The sequence below is a fragment of the Struthio camelus genome, chromosome 12 (genome assembly GCF_040807025.1).
Source record: "Struthio camelus isolate bStrCam1 chromosome 12, bStrCam1.hap1, whole genome shotgun sequence".
NCBI classification, from domain to species: domain Eukaryota; kingdom Metazoa; phylum Chordata; class Aves; order Struthioniformes; family Struthionidae; genus Struthio; species Struthio camelus.
In genome coordinates this window covers 2,366,504-2,385,000 of record NC_090953.1, presented here as the reverse complement: position 1 = coordinate 2,385,000, position 18,497 = coordinate 2,366,504, and the positions used below count along the sequence as shown (strand labels likewise).

At 41.0% G+C, this 18,497-nt stretch overlaps 1 protein-coding gene across 8 annotated transcripts in view; it reads left to right on the top strand.

The window, feature by feature from the left end:
- MAP2K5 (mitogen-activated protein kinase kinase 5) overlaps positions 1-18,497 on the top strand; it is a 146,117-nt gene that overhangs the window by 107,783 nt on the left and 19,837 nt on the right. For 4 of the 8 annotated variants that reach the window (XM_068958130.1, XM_068958129.1, XM_068958128.1 and 1 more), the window contains 2 exons: positions 12,319-12,380; positions 15,023-15,068. In XM_068958130.1, the coding sequence (XP_068814231.1) occupies positions 12,319-12,380; positions 15,023-15,068 (108 nt within the window). The remainder of the gene's footprint in view (positions 1-12,318; positions 12,381-15,022; positions 15,069-18,497) is intronic. The other 4 variants (XM_068958133.1, XM_068958134.1, XM_068958132.1 and 1 more) reach the window with 1 other exon arrangement.

The window sequence follows — 18,497 nt, the reverse complement described above, 5'->3', positions numbered from 1 at the left end:
TTAGAATTGCTCCAGTCTTCTTACAAATGCTTTGACCAAGGATCTTGGTGTAGTGTAGTCCACAAACATCTGTGAGTGCTGAGCTAGTTTTAACGTTAGTATCTTGGTATTTACTTGTTTTAACTTATTCTGTGTTCCACTCTATGCTACTGCCCCATAATTCTCCTGAGCTGGTGGTTCAGAGTGCGCTGTGCTTGTGGGCATGTTGAGATTTTTAGGTTACAGAGCATAGCTCTGTTGAAATTTCTTTAAGTGCAACTCACTTTGTTTTGCAACACACTCTCGATGTCTAAATGGAAGTTGTATGCCATAACCTTTAGAGCCTGGGGGGAAGAGTAGAATGGATTGGCTCTGTAGCGTTATTTGCTTGGTACGTGTGTATCGTTAGGGTGTCATTTAATAAGATATATAGTGTTTAGATAGTGGCTGTCATACCTGGAAGTGCAGATTCTTGGCATGACAGTGTCTTGGAGGACGTTTATATTAAGGGTTATTGTGTTCTAGTGCATGTGTAGCATTGACTTTAATAGACCCTTTTCCCTCACCCCCAGCCCTGTCCCATATATAAAGACTTCACATCTCTCCAACTTGAGACTCTTCTTTTTTCTCACTTTATATTTTGTAAGAGGTGACTCTTGAGGAATAACAGAGGGACCCACTTATTTGGCTAATTGCACTCTTTCTTCTGTGCAAGGACCTTTTGAGAGAGAGTATCTCTTCGCTATCTGGTACTGTACAGCTGCTGTTGCTACCATGAGTATTAAAGATTTGAGATGTTTAGTGCTGTCAGACTGATTATTTTGGGCCGAATTTTCCCCTTGGCTATAGGCAGGGGAAACTCACAGGAGGCAGGAGCAGAGCTCCTCTCCTGCAGCTGCTCTGTACAGCCCGTCCCCATAGGAGCTCGCAGACACTGGTGCAGAATTCCCCGCCTAGCTTAATGACGATCATAACCACTAGGAGTGATGATCTGTGGCTTCCCTCTCTCTTCAAACAGAGCACAATAGTGGTCCCATAATGGCATGGCTCCTGGTTGAGCCATGGTATCATCGAATATGGGAGGAGCAGTCAGCTTCTGACTTGGGATCTGTGAGGATGGGATCAAGCTTTCTCAAGGATCTCCCATCTCCTGGTAGCTCTATGCCATAGTAATAATTTGCTGAAGTTGTTACAGTTGAAAACTCTGGATTGTTTTCCTCAAGTCTCTTAATAGGTCTTTTCATGTGACAGAGAATAGTTTGGAGGTTTGGCTCTGTGAAAAAGGATGTTTCTTGAAATTGAGTCTTCGCTGGCAACGTTTGCCCTGCTCTTTCCGTATAGAGTCTGGCTAAAAACTCCAGAACCTGATATGAGGAGAACCTAGAAGTTTGTGTCCGGTATTCCTGTACCTAATTTGTTTTTGCACCACTACCTTACCTCTCTGCATAGCTTGGAGCTGTGCGTATGAATCCAAGCAGGAATTGTATCCCCAGTGCCCCAAGCTGATTCCAGGCTTACCCAGAAAGATGGGGAGGGGGCAGGACTAGCTAATACTAACATGGAAGACTTTCAAGGGGCAAGATGACTATCAGCAACCTTTAAATAGAGCCAGAGTACCTAGTAGAAATATTATTTCATATTTTCCATTATATGAGGCCTAAATTCAGCAAATCACTTAAGCATCCGTGTATGTTCATCTTTATTTATAAAAGTATATCAACAATGAGACTTAAGCATGTATTTCGATTTATTCAGGGTTGCATTATTTTTGTGATAAACTGCGAGTTTATATATTTGATTAAAAATATACAAGTAGATCAGAAAAAAAGTGGCGATATCTCCTATTTGGTCAGTCTGAACAGCATCATCATTTTAGGAAGTGTTCTTGGGAGATGGAAAGTGATCCTGGTCTATTTTTAATGTAAGAAACAATCTAAAAAATCCAGGATTTTTTCCCTTTAAAGTGCAATAAACTAAAATTAATACACTTTAGTTCTTAAAATGATAAAACTGAAGTAACATTAAGCCCTTGATTCCCTTTAATAGTTACTTATTATATTGGCAATCACTGTTTTTTCAGAACTATTACACATTTCACCAAAACACAGCAGTAATCCAAAAGTTAATGTTCTGTTCATTCATGATTATCTTTAATTCTTAAGATTTATTGATAACTAAATTACTTAAGAGGTTGCTTTTATATGGCATAGGTATCCTGGACTTTTCACAGACTTTGTAAGGTGGCATACTGTAGAATAAAAACTGTCCATGGAAATTTTTAGACGTTCTGCAGTAGTGAGATTTTGTGGAGTTGTTTTCTAACTCACCATGGAATATATGATACATAGCAGATCGCTTCGGCAGTTTCAAAAGTCTGTTTTTTCATTCCCTAGGACTTAAATTTACTTGCAGAAATTTTGCAGAATAAGTGATTTGAGAAGCATTATAACCTGTATCAAACAAATTTTTGATAAATTACGTTATTGGTTTTTTTGTGACATTGGTTCTGGGATTTTTTTAATGCCAAAATTAGTGCGAGGCATCATGTGAATATGATATATTCCTGCCAGGACCTTTATTTTTTAACATGTGGTAACTTACAGTTAAATCTGATCCAGCTACAAATAAGACACGCTCATTTAAGCAACAGTCCTAATCATAGTGGCTTCTCCCACCATGAGAAGACTTCTGCTCCTGGTCCAAAGATGAGCGTAGAATGGTTGTTAATGTACTTCATCCTGCAATACAGCCAGCAATAAAGACAGTCTGCTGTTGTTTGAGAGCTGAGAGTAATTTAATATTCTAGCACTCAGCTTAGTTCATCTCCAGCTCACCAAAATGTTATATGGAAAGCGCTGAGCAGTGCAGATGAATCCCTACTGGGAAGGACATGCATCGCTTGCTGTGCATGCAGTCTTTCCAGAAATGCTCCAACACGAAGGAGAATGGAGTCCTGCTGGAAGCAGGAGCTATTGCTGGAAGCAGGAGCTATTCCTGGCTTGGAAGATGTCCTAGACGTGGCCCTATGTTTCATGACCATGAAGCCAAAGAATTTGCAATAGAATCTACTCACTAACAGGATCATGCTGCAAAAGCTCTGAGTGAATTTAAAAAAAAAAAAAAAGGTAAAGTAAAGGAAAAAAAAAAGAATTTTTTCTGGCCTTTGCTCCTCAGATGATAACTTAGAAACGTAATAGTACACTAGCATAATGCCACTGATGTCGCAGACTCCAGAAGCGATATTTCAGAGAGATGCAGACCACCCAATTTGTCTTGGTGGGTTGACACTGAAGCCTAAAGATTGCAAGGAAAATGAGTATGCCGTTTAACCTCTCTTGCTGCTCACAGTCTCAGAATGCCTCCCATGATTTTGTAGTTCACCAAAAGCTTAACTGTTCCCTCCCCAGCCTTCAAATCTCCAGCAACTTCCCAGGCAACGTTTTTGTCCCAGTTGTGTGGTGTCTTTGCCAATGTCTGCAGGAGTCACTCAGTAAATCAAATTCTACTTCCAAACAGAGACCGTGAGAACCGTGGCACTGATTACCATGATGCATTTTCCTGTTAATGCATTAGAAAACTCCTAGTTAAAAATGTAAATGAGGCTGCTCTAAATTTCCAGTGTGGGAAGCAGCAGGTTATGGGGCTCTGTGACCCTGCAGCAAAATCTGGGTTAAAGTTTTCCGGAAAAGCAGAGCTCTGATCATAGTGTATTTTTGTGTTTGTTGCAGTCAGTTGAAAAATAGCACTGTTTTTTTGAGATTCTTTCAACATACAGTCATTAACTTTTCAGTTATGCTGATGTCAAAAGTGTATTATTACATAGGAAGTTACTGTTTAGTTGCTTCCTCAGTTGTATTATTACAGTTGCAGGATTTGCAAAACCTCCTAAAATGGTGTTTTTCCAGCTTGCTAGTCTGATCAGCATTCAGTAGAACGCCTAGGTGATTGCAAGCTTGTGTGTGAAGATCCCAAGAGGCTAAGCCCAACAGCGCAACTGTTTTTCAGCACATCAACTTTCCATCCTTTCAGTGCTGTGTCTGTTGGCTTTACAGGTGTCCGCCGTGTTTGGGGGGGAGATGGTTAGCTAGACAACCTGCGTCGTGGCGTGCAGCCAGTAGGCAATCCCCCTGGCTTAAGCAACTACTTTGAATTTTCCTTAAGCTCTCTAGGGCTATTTTGTTTGACCTTTACTTAGTTAAGAGTATCCCTACTAGGAAACCAATTACTGCCAGCCCCTTAGGTGGTTGCTTTAAACCGGATTTCACCATACTGGAGCAGTTGTGGTCACAAGCGCTGTAGTTAAGCATCAGCTCTAATGTCTAACCCCCTATTTTTCATAATCTGAAATAAACTAATTTTGGTTTGAAAGTTTCCATAGCTTGTTTCAGTTGTTATAGTGACTTAGCATTTACCTGTTTGTTTGTTTTTACTGCTTTGAATTATGGAGGGAAAAGGTCCTGGTTTTTGTCCATCAGTTTCAAGGAGAATATTGGGGATTTGTGGAGGTCCAAATCAGTTACATGAGAAACTTCAGGAGTAAAGACTTTCAAGAGCAGGTCCTATTTTTACAGATAGGAGACAGCAACATCGAAAATTCTGCATATTTTGAAGACAAAATTAAAAAAAAAAAAAAGTTGTATTCGTGAATGAGTTGTACTCAGTTGTACTCTGGCAGCTTCAGAAGTGAGTAGGGAGCAGCTTTCCAGGAGTTTCTTGGACATTTTTGTTAAGCGTCCCCACAGAGAGTCAGTCTCACAAGACCGTGCTTTAATCTGGCTCAAGGACTGTACAAACTCTACAGATTGAAGAGCTCCTTTTTATTTTTAAATTCATAATCTAGAAACATTTAACAGCACCAGTAAATGCTGGGATAGTGTTAGTGTTAAGCTATGAAGCATTTCAATGTCAATAAATTCTCAGAATTTCCCATAGAAAAATAACTTAGCTTTAATGCATGTGTTTAACTATATAGATATTTCTAATCTCTTTCTCCTGGTAAAATATATCCCTCTATTTATCGCTATGGCATAGCCTTAAGAATTAACAGGATGTTCAGTTTGATCAAATAACGCAAGGAAGACCTTTGCCTTTTGAGTACTCAGTTTCTTAATCTTATTGCTGCATCAGTGCCATGTGTTGCTAATTATATAAATGAAGTAGAAAACTTCAAAGGCTCAGAATTTGTGTGTGTGTGTGAATTTCCTTTTAGATTTGTGTATATTGATTTAAGTGTATGGACAGCTATATTTAACCCTGAAAATTTCTGACTTTTTGAAGATTTACATACAAGAAAGGCTGGTGTTAGATTATACGTGTGTGTGTGTGTGTGTGTGTGTGTACACATACCCACCATAATTTGTCCTGTGGTTCAGTTGTTTTGGGATGTACTTTTATTGAGACAGAAACTATGACCTTACTAGTGTATGAGATTCTGAGACTTATAGAGGAACAAGGTAAAACCACAGGTAGGAATTGCTGAATAATTACCTTTAGACCAACCTGAGCAAGAACCTTCCCAAGAGGGCAAGCTCATTTAATGGTTCCTAAAACTCAATCTTGTGGATGTCAATGGTCATGCTTGATTATTTGCAGCAATGTTTTATGAAAAAGCAATAAAAATGCATTGGGAGTGTACAGAGGGAAAAGGGAACAATAAATGGTCTTAGTTTTTCAATTGAGTCCCTTTGGTGCAAACAGGTAGAGGCTGCGTTTCATGCTGCTGTGCCTTAGCTATTTGAAATGTGCATATGTGTGTGTATCTACCCAAAACACTGCTGTGCTCTGCTGGCTTATGATCGACAAGAGACCAGCAATGAGAAGAAAAAATTCTTACGTTTATCTTAGAGAGAAAGCAATTACAGTTACGGTTAAAGGATTAACCTGTTTTCCAGCTACCTGTACACTTATCTGCAAGGCCCTTCAGAGAGCCCCAGTGGCAAGTACAAAGCTTGGTGAAAGGTAGAAAATGGCATGTTGTACACGGCCGATTATTCCTGATGTTAATTACACTCTTCTGCTTCCTTCCTTGCCCCTTCTGAGCTCTGCAAGATGCCTCCTAGTAGCAAATGCTGCCAAAGTGACAACCAAATAGCTCCAAGTATCTAGTGACTTAGTTCACCACAGATGTTTACACGCGGTCTGTATGAATACAGCTTGTGCATATGGGATATTTGCAAGAACTTGGGGAGCAGGTAGTGCTGGCTGAGAGAATAGCTGCTTCTCACATGATTGGAGGTGTTAAAGGTAGGCTGAGTGTTTTGGTGGATAAAACACTGGCCTTTCGACCTTGGTTCCAGTCCAGCTAGAGATCTGGAAATAAATGAGTTTACTGCTGACACTCCAATCCCAGCAGACAAAACTTCACACCAAAATGCCCTCACATATAATTTGTCACATTTGGCATCTGCTGCTAAGAAAAGAGCAAGAAGTGACCCAGCACAAAAATGTAATCATCTTTCACCTTCTTGCTAAGGGGTGGGAGCATAACTGGGACAATCCAGAAATTCTTTTAAGTCTGGGCCTCTGAGCCACCTCTAGACATTGTTGTGTTCTGCAAAGCTTGTTACTTGGAAGAAATTGCCTACCGTTAGGTTTGTGTGCAAGGCTTTTGAAGCAGGTTGGCTAGAAAGTCAACAATGAAATTTTAGAAGTACTGTAAAAGAAAGTTGTCCTTGCAGGAGTAAATCTGAATATGCACAATATTTGCAATTTGCTGGTCTCACTGAAACAGCTCTTTAACTACAATGCGTTTACTACTGGTAATTGCATCTGGCTGTATTTCTGGTGCATCCGAAATATAGCGCGTCTGAAAAATCAGATGGGACAGAGAATTTAACCGCAAAGTAAAATGCAACTACTATGCAAAAATAGGTGTTTTCTTTGAAAGCTGTGGTAAAAGAGAAGTCGGAGTGCATAAACAATCTTTAACCCTAGAGACTTTTTAGGCTGAAGTAGTAAGCCAGAAATGCTTTGCAGAGCACACAAATTATTTATTAAATACTGCCATTTCACCATTAATAGACAAGATGCAGAACAGGAGTGTCTGCCCAGAGAGGAGCTGATCGTTTCAAAGACAGGGTATGCTGCAGAAACCCAGAGGAGAGAGTAACTGAAGTTTGGTTTGCTCTGTTCTACTAACTTCCCTCTTGTGGCCATAGAGCCATAGGACCATGGCATCTCCTTCTGCGCAAACATTCACACTGAGGAAAGAGTATTGCAGAATAGCAGTAGCTCTGGAGCTTTGGGGAATGGGAAATTTTAACCCTTCACAAGAGAGGGAATTAGCAGATGAGAAGAGGGGGTAAAGCCTCCTTGCACCGAGTCTGGGAATCTGCTGAGAATACCAGCTCTGCTGCCCACAAAGTGTAGCTGAGCCTGTCTTGCGGTGCGCATGGCTGCGCAACCAGCCTTTTTACTGGGGACGTGTTGATGACAGGTTGCTGTTCTGCTCCATGCTTGTCCAGCAGCACTTCCCCCAGAAGCAGAGGAGGCGGCAGGAAGAGTATAGATTTGATCTTAGCACGTAGTCGGGGGCTTTGTCGTCATCTTCTTGAAGATTTTAGGTAGAACACCCTGTGTTTGCTGGCTTTCCTGTTACTAGGAGGTTGTGGACTTCCTTTTTGTTCAGAAAGGATGTGATAAAACTCAAACTTTTAGTTGTTTTGAGGAGATATGCCACCCTGAAGAAACATTCTGTTGGGGTGGCATCATGGGATGCTTGGGTATGTATTTCTGGTCAAGAGCTATTTCTGAGTTTCATAAGCAGACGCGTGTTTCTAAGAAGAATAAGCAACTCAGAGCTGTACCTGTTGAATTAGCTTCTTGAGTTTGTCCAGACAACCCTCCTTCCTTCCCTCTCCAAGGTGGACAAAAAGGAGGGGAAGGTGGCTCATCTGTTTTTTCTGCTTTACTTCCTTTTGGGGTTGGTTGGACATTATTCATTGCCCGAACCTCAACAGCATTTCTGCTACTGCTCTGCTTAATGGGAGCAAACAGACCAAGAGATGTTTTGGATAATAGATCTGAAGAGTAGCTGAGCTCCTAGTGCTCAGACCTGTAATTGAAACCCTTAGTGCACAGATGGGAAAGGATCAGTTACCTTCTGGACATGCTATTAGGTTGTTCATTCATTCCTTTGTTCAGACCTGTGGAAAAAAATGGATACAGATAGTAATGCCGTCGCTCCCTTCAAAAGAGAGGGCTTTTGAAGGGATTATCTCAGTGTACTTGTTCCCATGTCTTCATTTAGATAATGTGACTTCCCCTAACTCCATGGAAGTCAATAAGGTCTACACCAGAGCATTGGCACTCTATAAATTAAATGTTAGGAGCAGTGTTTGAAGTTTAAAGCCCTCCCTCCTCCTGCTAGCTCAGATTTTCTGCTGCTGTGCTTTTTTCTTTATGCCTGAGCACCTTGCTGACAAGTGCTAATAACAAAATGCCAAGAGAGAGTCCAGTCGGAGTTGCCACACATTAAACATTCTGAACTTGTCCTTTTGCTCATAGATTGTGCATAATTAATAATTAAACGGTTTCAGTTGTAATGGGTTGACCTTCTTGAACTGTTCATTATTCACAAGGCAAAGGCATCACTCAAACTTTTTTTCCTGCTGCCCTTCCCCATTCTCGCTGTATATACACGTTTTGGCTGTTTTTGAGAATCAAGCTGACAGCTTCAGGAATCACAGTGGCTGATCTTGTCTTCTTCTGCAGCAGGTCTCAGTTACAGAAATGTAACTTGAATACTTAGGCCAATAGCTGGTCTAGGGAATGAGCTGCCTGTGGATGTAAAAGGTGGTTGGTACCTCAGCCCTTACAACTGCGTTTGCGACTCTGCTACCGCTTTATCAGCCTCCCCAATGTGTAGATCTCCATGATGCTAGTTAAAAGAGACAGTCTTTAATGAAAATGAAAGACCTGTTTTCTAGTTCAGAATGAGCATACCTGTTCTTCCCTCCTTTAAAATTCTGTGTGGTTTTCTACTTTTTTTGCCTCTGCAGTGTGAGTTCAATGTGCAGGCTGTTGGAAGGCAGATGGACGGTTCCCAGTGGTTATAACAAATGGTGACTGTATCTTATCATACAAGAGATGTGTAACAGTTTTCCAGTACACAGACTTGGTAGAGCTTTGTAGCTTTGTTTTTTTTTTTTTTTTCATCGTATTCCCATCTCTTTGAGAGTCAGCCAGAGTCATCTTCTAGGGAACTTCAGGATATGATACAGGCTGCATTTATTTTGTGTAGCTTTTGTAGACTCTTGCTCTAGATGTTGTATAACAGCATTGTGATCACTCAAGTTACAGAGGTAGCAATAGCAACACTTTTTCTCATTGGAAATAGCTCTAAATACAACATACTCTCACCTTTCTGCTACTCAAATGTTCCTGAATAGAACGATGGCAGAAATAGAAATATTTCTGTCATCGGTTTCCCTGGGTAGATATCATAACTGAATGGATGTTCTCTGTTTCTAAGGTCATTTTTAAAAGGCAGCGTAGGAGGCAGCTTTTCAGCGTTCAACTAGGGAAGCAGTTGAGGGTCCAGACTTTTCTGGATCAACTAAAACCCAGTACCCCCCTCCTTCTCCCCTATCGTGCCTCTGTAACTGTAAAGTTACAATTGGCTCTTGTTTTCAGGAATGAAATTAAGGTATTTATTTGCACTGATCTGTTTGCCCTCAAACATGTTTCCTAGGAAGTGTTTTCTTGAGATTGGTGTATTCTCACAAAAGGTTTGCAGTTTGTCAAGCAAACGGCCAATAAGTTTTGTGGGCCACCCACTCTAAAATCCTTGGAAAGACACGTTAAAGCATGTAGCTTTTTACTGAGATCCAGGCCATTTTCATCTGCCTCCTACAATCTCTTCCTGAGCTCCTGAGATGAAAGCAGCCAGCCGAGGCACAGCCACAACTGAGGGATATGCGGCAGGAGCCCCTTGGCCTGGGTGCGGTTGAGATTCCCATGCTGTGCAGAACGCTGTGCTGGAAAAGCAGCATTTTTCACCCAGGTGAAATTTTCTTATGTGCTTATGCAGGAGCACCTCATCTTCTGGCTGGAGGTGTTTCAGGAGCGGCATGGGCATGGTGTTAATCCTGCCACGCCAGAGCCGCTTCTTCCCTTGGCTGCCCGAGCCGCGACGCCGGCTGAGCTTGGGATGGCCGGAGTGAAACGCTGGTGGCTTCAGCGCAGCTCGTCAGCTTCCCTTCCGCTCTCATAATGAAGTTGCACTCCATTATGGGTCCGTCATCTCTTTGTGATTGCAGAAATTATCACCTACCAAATTAGTGTGAAGTGCCGTGTGCCTGTCCTGTTCCCCCAGCATGTGTGGATCCAAGCTGGCAGCCCTTATTAGAGGGACATTTATAAGAAGCTCCTCACTTGCCTTCTGCTTAAAATAAACAGCAGGGGTGGATTGCCGGGCAGAGACAGCTCCCCGGGGAATGTGATCTCATAGCTTTGGCTTATCGTTTTCAAGATGATCCGTAATACAAGAATTTCCTACCTTTTCTTGGAGCCTGCCTTTGCTCTGAGTCTGTCCCACCTGGGGAGAGGTGACGTTTGCCACTGCAGGTGCGAGCACAGGAAGGCTTCTCCTGGGCAGAGGAAAATGATGGAGAGCGGCTAAACCTGCTGGGCTCCACTCGGTATAAGCAAGCCTGACATTTTGCTCTGCATTTTCCATACTAATATGAATAATTTTGGTGTGCAGTTCCTTGAACTGGAGGAAGTTTAATTGCACCGTTTATTTCCATGTGTTCCTTCCACTCTCCAGCGGAGACCTTCCTCTATTGATGTCATTTATAAGTTTAGAAACAATAACCTCTCCTTCTCCCAGTCTAAGTTCAAAGAGAATTTGGGCATGTTATATCAAACACTCCTTGTATTTAATAGAACTCTTTGAAATTTGTAAAGCAATTTTGGCTTCTCCTTTTACTCTTCAGTTACTTTTGATTTAATTGTATTTTCCAGCAGTTTCCAATTGTTTGAATTGGAGACAAAGCCTTAATAAGAGTTCTAGTTAATTTTCTGTCTTGTAATTACCGATCTCATTTTTCTGATAATTGGCCACAGCAATTATATGTATATTTACTAATCACATAGGAGGCTCTGCAGTTGTGTCTATCTGCCACCATTGATAATGGCACACACATTGCAGAGGTGCTTTTATCATCTTCTTTTTTCCACTACATCAAAGCTATTTCCTCGCATTCTCAATAATGAATACATGCATGCATTTGACACAGTTGTGTGCTAGAGAAATTGTTTGGCTCCCACCAAATGCTGCACGCTCTGAGTTTCTTGCCTGCAGCGCTGGAAGGTTGTATGTAATGATATATTGCTCATCCAAATGGCCAAAGCACTCCAAAGCACAGTGAGATTAAAATAAGTCATTCCTTTGTTAATTTAAATAGGTGCATGTATCATACTTTGCAGGGTACTTTGTGTAGGGATGTCAGGGAGGAAAAAAGCCGCCGAAAGGTATTTTTAATAGCAAATGAGAATAGATGAGAATGGAGTCATTTGCAGCTGCCTGTTTTATGTGGCTCTCTTGTTCCAACTGTAGGTCTAATGAGATGACACTGTTAAAGTACTCTGCAGTGTAATTTCATTACATCCTGAGCTGTTACACTATAAACACAGTGGAGCTCTCTGTCATTCTTGGAAAAACTCCTAAATTCGTAAAGCTCTTCTTTGCAAATGGTAATGTTGTTTGTTCCCTGTTTGTATATTTTTTTCATGCGTTCTTAATTTTTTTTGGTTTTTTTTTTTTTTTTTGCTTTCATAAATACTAGATGGTTATTTTCATTACACTGGTAAATCTTACCTTTATTCTTTTAAAAATTGTTTCCCCTTTTAAATCTAGAACAGCCTGCATATTAGGACAGCCTCTAAAATGAATAAGTGTAAATAAACATGAGTGTAAATAAATAGCAAATGCAGTGAAAGAAACAAAGGTCAACACAAGAATAATTTCACAGCTCTTTGTTAATTACAAGACCATTTGTGTGTTACTTAAATAATCATTAATTTCTCATTTACACTTTCCCTACCTTCCTTTTTACCCTGTGGCTATCATTGTCCTTTTTTCACCTCCCCTCAGTGTCTTTCCACATGTTTTTACCCATTGTGTAATACTCATTAGTTGAAATTCAGTGTTTTATAACACATTCTCAGAAGAATTTGTACCTTTCCCCCTCAAATTCTCTGTGTGAAAAGGGGGCTTTGTCGCTTCCTTTCCCCCCCCCCCTTCTCTTTCTTTTTCATTATTTGTTATATTGCTCTCTTCCTAAAAAATTGTCTTCTCTCTTCCTGACTCTGTTTCTCGTTTCGTTCCACTGGCAGGAATCGCCGGTCCTTCCAGCCGGGGAGTTCTCTGAGCCATTTGTACACTTCATCACTCAATGGTAAGCTCAGTTTGCAAACATGCCATGCCCTCAATGTAAATGATACATGCCATTAACTCGGCAGCTCGGCGAGACCTTATGGCTTTCCTTGCATCCTTTCGGAGAGAAGAGGGACTTGGGGGCCTTGGGCAGATGGGGCAGCAAAGCTAAGCAAACTGTTTAAATTATGTAAACGTTATTTACACAAAGGGTCGTAAAAGTACTTACAAGGGTTTTTCCTGTTTTAATAAACCTGCCCTGAATCTGGGTGCGTTCTTGTGTGCTGAGACTCTGAAGAATTCATCCAGGGGTACAGAGGCCACAAAGACTCGTGTGTGTAATATCATTATTTAGGACTTTTTAAAATATTGCTTACAAAATTGCCTCGATGTTTAGAAAGGCAAACAGCCTTGATTAATTCATTGGCTTTTCAGTAAGTAATTTTTACTGAGTGTCGTATTTTAAAACACACCATTGGGTATATTTTCTTCCCTTAAAACTGAATAGTTCATTGAAAGCCTTTTAAATTAACAGAGAAGTGGGGAGAGGAGGAGTTTATGGAATAAAAAATACGTTTCTGGAGTGACTAGATGATAAAGATGTGAAGGGTAAGCTATTCTGAAGAAACAAAGTGAAGGGAAATTTTTGTTGTTGTTAACTGGCTCATTCACAAAAAAGAATAATAGACAGCCGTTTACACGTGGCAGAAAACACAAGATTGAATTTTATATAAATGCGATGCGCTTGACTGAGAAGCGGCCCTTTGGAGACCGCAGGCGTCCCGGCCGGGCTGCTCGGCGGTGTAAATCAGGTGGAGCCCCTCGGTGCGCGGGCACGAGGACGCCTTCGGCGACGTTCCCTCGTCCGTGGAGAAACCGGGTGCTTGAAGCCCATGGCCCCACATATATATGTGTGTGTGTGTATATATATATATATATATATATGTGTGTGTATGTGTGTATCTATAGATATATTTCTGTAGGCTGGTCCTCACAGCACTGTCACATCCTCTAGCGTGCGCCAGGGCTGCTGCCGCAAAGGCTGGGTAAATCAAATCGGTATTTTTAATAGGAGAAAGCACCTGTCAGGATTGACATTGTATGTAACAAATAACGCAGAAGGGGAAAGCAGTCCGATTATCGGTGAATTTAAATAATAGTTAGCATAACACAGGCCTTCTTCTTCAATAGGCTCAATTTACCACGAGCAACGTCTGGAGGATGTTGCAGTGTAACTCACCGGTGTGCGTGGAGCTGCACGTCTGTTTTTTTTTTTTTTGTAAATCCCTTCCAAAAATTAATCACAGGCTGTTTCTTAAAAAAAAAAAAAAAAAAAAAAAAAAAAAAGCAGAGGGAGGGATAACCTGTGTTAAAATTTCCACAGATGTCAAGCTGAGGCATAACTGATGGCGGCTAATAGCCTGGCTTTCCCTGGAGACCCGGCTACTGTGGACTGTCAGATTAGAACAGTTACCCGCCTGCTCGCCGCGCAGCTCCCGGCCTCGCTGGTGCCGGCGCTGGGTGAGCTGCTTGTAGTTATTTGTAGGGAAGGTAAATTGTATCGTTAATACCTCCTGTTTGCAACACAGGTTATTTAGTAGTTTCGATATAACGTTATATTGGCCATGCAGTATGCAGCCGCTTCGTGTGAGGCATTGCTATCTTAAAAAGCCAACAAACGGGGAAAACGCTCTATACACCGCTCAGGCAATCACTTCCTAATAAGTATTAGAGATGTCAAGTGAGCAACGCATCAGACTTTATGACTTTATGCCAGTTACGCCGTAAACACTGGCTGTTTGGATGTAATCCAATTAGTCAGGAGGCAGCTCCGGATGGTCACCTCTGTGCCACGTTATTGTGCTCCTTCACGCAGCTAAGCACAGTCTTCAGGAGCTAATTGCACCTGTTGCACAGAAAACTAGCACAGTTTGGATGAGAAACATGATCTTATAAACAGCGTAATGCTGTGTAATGAACTATCACCCTGCCGTGTAATGGAAATAAATGTGAAAAAATTAAGGTAGAAACCCCAGGGTATTGCATGTTCTCCTGAAGCTGTTCAGTGTTAGAGTTAAATTTCCCACCTGTTTGTGTAATACTTTGTGTCAAGCTATGTAATAATCCCTGGCAAAATGAGAATCAGCTTACTATGCTGTCTGACGTGATTGGTTTTCAATGATCGTTACGTTCAAACTCATTCGTGGTAAGAAACAGAGTAGACCACCGAAGAAAAGCAAATAATTGTTGGCTGGGTCGCTATGCGAGGAAAGCAGCCGTTCTGCGGGAGACGTTAGTGAGTGTAATCACCTTTGGAAAATGGTAAAAGAAACCTATAAATTTGCAGGAAACTTTAAAGACTCGCACACAGCTGAAAAGTGGACAACAGCCAACAAGATATTTTTCTCGTCAACAGAAAATATAATGATTGTATTAAGAATGGATCAACCTTGACCATAAGGGAGGGATGGGAGGGAAGAAGTCGATGAACGTTTGGGCCGCTGTTGGGAGCCGCGTCTTCCGCTGGAACGTGCTAAAGTTACGAAGTGCCTTGAGATTCCAGGCACAGTCTGTCTGGGATAAGGGAAGAAATCTTCAGTATTTAAGCAAGCAGAATAAACGAACAGTTGTTTATATGTGACCGTTTTGTTTTATGATACATAGCATGAAAAAGCAACCAAAGGAAAGGCCAGCACCTGAAGATTTAATGGTAAGTGAAACTTCAGAGCCGCTCAGTATGCATTGTCTATGAAAGCTTTTTATTAATGTATATAGAGGTGTATGCATTGTTTTTCCTGCATTTTTTAGCATGTGCAAACTCGCATCTGAACTTTTTCCGGCTTGTGCAGCAATTACACGTTTGCAGAGCACACACAGAAACAGAAGGTGAAATTCTGATTCCATTGAAGTTAATGGATATTTTGCTGTTACCTGCGGTGTGGCCAGGACTTTACTTGCAATTTGGGAAGTTAATACAGAACTTCCACAGCCAGCAGCAAATTTCAATCAAAGCCATTTTGATGCTTAATACACAGTTTTTTTCAGTTTTTTTGTCCAGGGATTACCGCTTAATGTAGGTCATGCTTTGTCATCATTTGCCAGTCTTAACCTTTCAAAATCTGAAGACTGGAGACAGAGGGTACGGTCAAAATACTGTATTTTTAATGAAATGCAGGAGCTACTGTTTTCACTTATATTCCTGTAGAATGAAATTAGATTGGCTACAGAAGATTGAGTTAATATGTAGCTTTTGGTCTTTCGGCTCTCCGTGTTGGAATCGGAGCTGAGATGTCATTTTTTCAGTTAAGCAGTAATAGGGTACCTGCTCTCCAGCCAGTCCCTTGTGGCCATGTATTTAGTGTAGAGTGCTGTTTTGACTGTTTTTAAGCTGCTAGAAAAATTTTGTATCAAACAATTATTGTAAATATGTACAATAACTTACCCTGTAGATAGGAGTTGTGATCCCCTCTGACTCATATCAAATACTTTTCATTTTAAGTGTTTCATTAATTTTTTTCATATGCTGTTTCCTGCCTTGTAGAGGTTTATAAAAAGTCATCCTGATTTATTTTTGTGGGTTATTTGTCTAGGGATAATTTTAGGATATTTTAACAGGACAAGAACACGTTTGCATCATTTCCTCTCTTGCATACCTGCTCTGAACTAGGAGCAGAATAAACAAGTGTTTCTATTGCAGCTATTCTCTAGTTAAAGGCTAATCTCTGAGGATGCCCTGGGGCAGATATCTTGCAACTCACACTAGTCTCAATTTAGGCCCTGGTTAGTTAAGTATTTAACTGTGAATCTAATTTTAAGGGTATTAACTTCAATAGATCTACATTTGAAGTTAGGCACCTGCTTAAATACCTTAGCAAAATGAGGCCTTAAAGTTTATCAGAGCCACTCTACTTTGTGATGTTATGTGCCTAGAATGAAAGGCTTACGCTGCCTTATTTTGTCTTTTTTATTAACTTTTGATGGTTGGAAAATTCTTGCAGTTAGTCACATCTGAGAAAACTTGGAACAGGTTCTAGACGTGTAGACACATTTACCTTGTGCACTATTATGCTATGGCTGGATAGCTTAGCTATTAAAACAACAGAATAGGGTTTCATAAAACCTATGTCTGTTTGTAAATGCATGTTTCAGTGATGCAATACGCTTGCCACTTATAAATAAAACATCTGCAGATCGCACATACCCCCATAAGTATATATGTATGTTTGTAAGCAATAACACCACTCCAGGGTGTAGAGTCATAAAAATGAGGCCAAAGGGTGAGTGCCTGCAGTACCAGGGAAGTGCACAGATTTATCTTTACAACTACATGCCCTGCAGTGTGCTAGTCCCCTTTTGAGGAGGTGTTTTGTAAAATATTTTTAAAATGATAGCAGTTCAGGAAAAAAAAAACTTCCTACTTTTTAAACAAAATCTTTTGTTTAATACATATTCCCCCTCACCCTACTCTCTATTCAATTATAAATGTACTTGCAGAAACAAGTACTTAAGCGTGAGGTAGACTGCTGCTGAAATAAAGAGCTGACCCCCTCCTTGCCCACAGCGTGGCTGGCCCTCGTTGGCTGGCCTGAATCCTCCTTGCAGCCTGATGGGCTCTGAGGGCCCCGTGCTCTTCTCTAGCAGACTGTCGGCCCAGGCGCTGCTCTCCCGTCAAGTCCTACACGTTCCTGGACGCCCCTACGCTGCTATGTCTGGGGGTCTTCATGGAGGAGGAAAAACGAGAACAAAAGGGGCACAGAAGTGCAGAGGATATAGAGGAAATCAGTGACAATCATTCAAGGGTCACATCCTTCCAAACCTAGTACAGAGCGCACATTTCGCTGAAGTCAAAGAAGTAAAGTTAGCAGGGTTTCAAAGGTGAGCAAGATTGGAGCCTTATTCTTGTAACTACTTTTGGCAAAGTTGCGCTTTTTATTGGCGCAGAAGGATGCAAATGCTGTTTGCGTGTTCAAGTTTCGTGGTTCGAGGGACGATAGGCTCTGTCGGAGGAGCGTTCTTTGAAAGATCCCGCAGAAAATAGAAAATAGCATCTTGCTGAGGAATAGCTTGTTTCTGTTGGCGCAGAGCACAAAGCACGGGCTTGGTGGATTCACTCTGAAGACTAGTTTAGTACTGGAATAGTTGATTTGCTTGTTTCAGAACTTTTACTGTGGTTTCGGGGACAGCTTTTTAGGTAATTCATTATTTAGGTGAAATCTAAAGTCTATATGACGATGTGTCATAGGGCTACGTTGTGGTAGACTTACCTATCTTGTCAAGGCGTATTTCATTTATAAAACTCACACGCGTATATATATTAGCATATGCAAAATGCATATACACACACGCATGCACACATGTAAGCATATCTGTACATACATACATGTGGAATATACATTTCCATACTTTGTTGGAAAATAGGACCAAAGCTAAGGCTGTTTCAACATATTTTGAGTTTTAGAGGTGCTGACCGTAATATCCTTTCCAGTTCGCTGTCTCTCCTTTCCAGAACCCTTGTTGTAATTCTGATGGGTATCTTCACTTCTTGACAAACCTGCACCTGTGTTAACTGTCAGTAATGGGTAGCGTGATGTACATATTATCAGTGAAATCCCGGACCTGTTGAAGTCAGCTTACCATCAATTTAAATGCGTCCAGGATTTTACCTCGGATATTGGTTTTTTTTTGGATTTAGATGCAACGTGCTACCAAGGATGAAAGGGGTAACGTGTAACCGTCGTTAGCTTCATACAAAACATCAGAGTGCAGGTTTTCTCCCCTTGGACATTAACTGTACTGAAAGTCACTATTTTGTAACCAATTTAGTATAATTAAAGACTGAAAGCAAAATGAAGGGAGCAGAACATCAATCTTTTTCTACTCTCCTGATGATCAGTGAATTGTTAAATGCATCTTAAGAGCTGGCTAACAATACCTGGCGTGCCAGATTGGCAACTCCATTGAAGCCACCGGGTTACATCAGGGATGGATTTACCCTGTCTATCATGTTAGGAAGCCCTTTTTTTTTTTTTTTTTTAATAAAAGTCACTATGCACATTTTGTTGGAAAACAGGGCCAAAGCCAAGGCTATATGAAATTCCTACATAAAGTCAGGCTTTCGAGTACCATAGATATTCTTGTA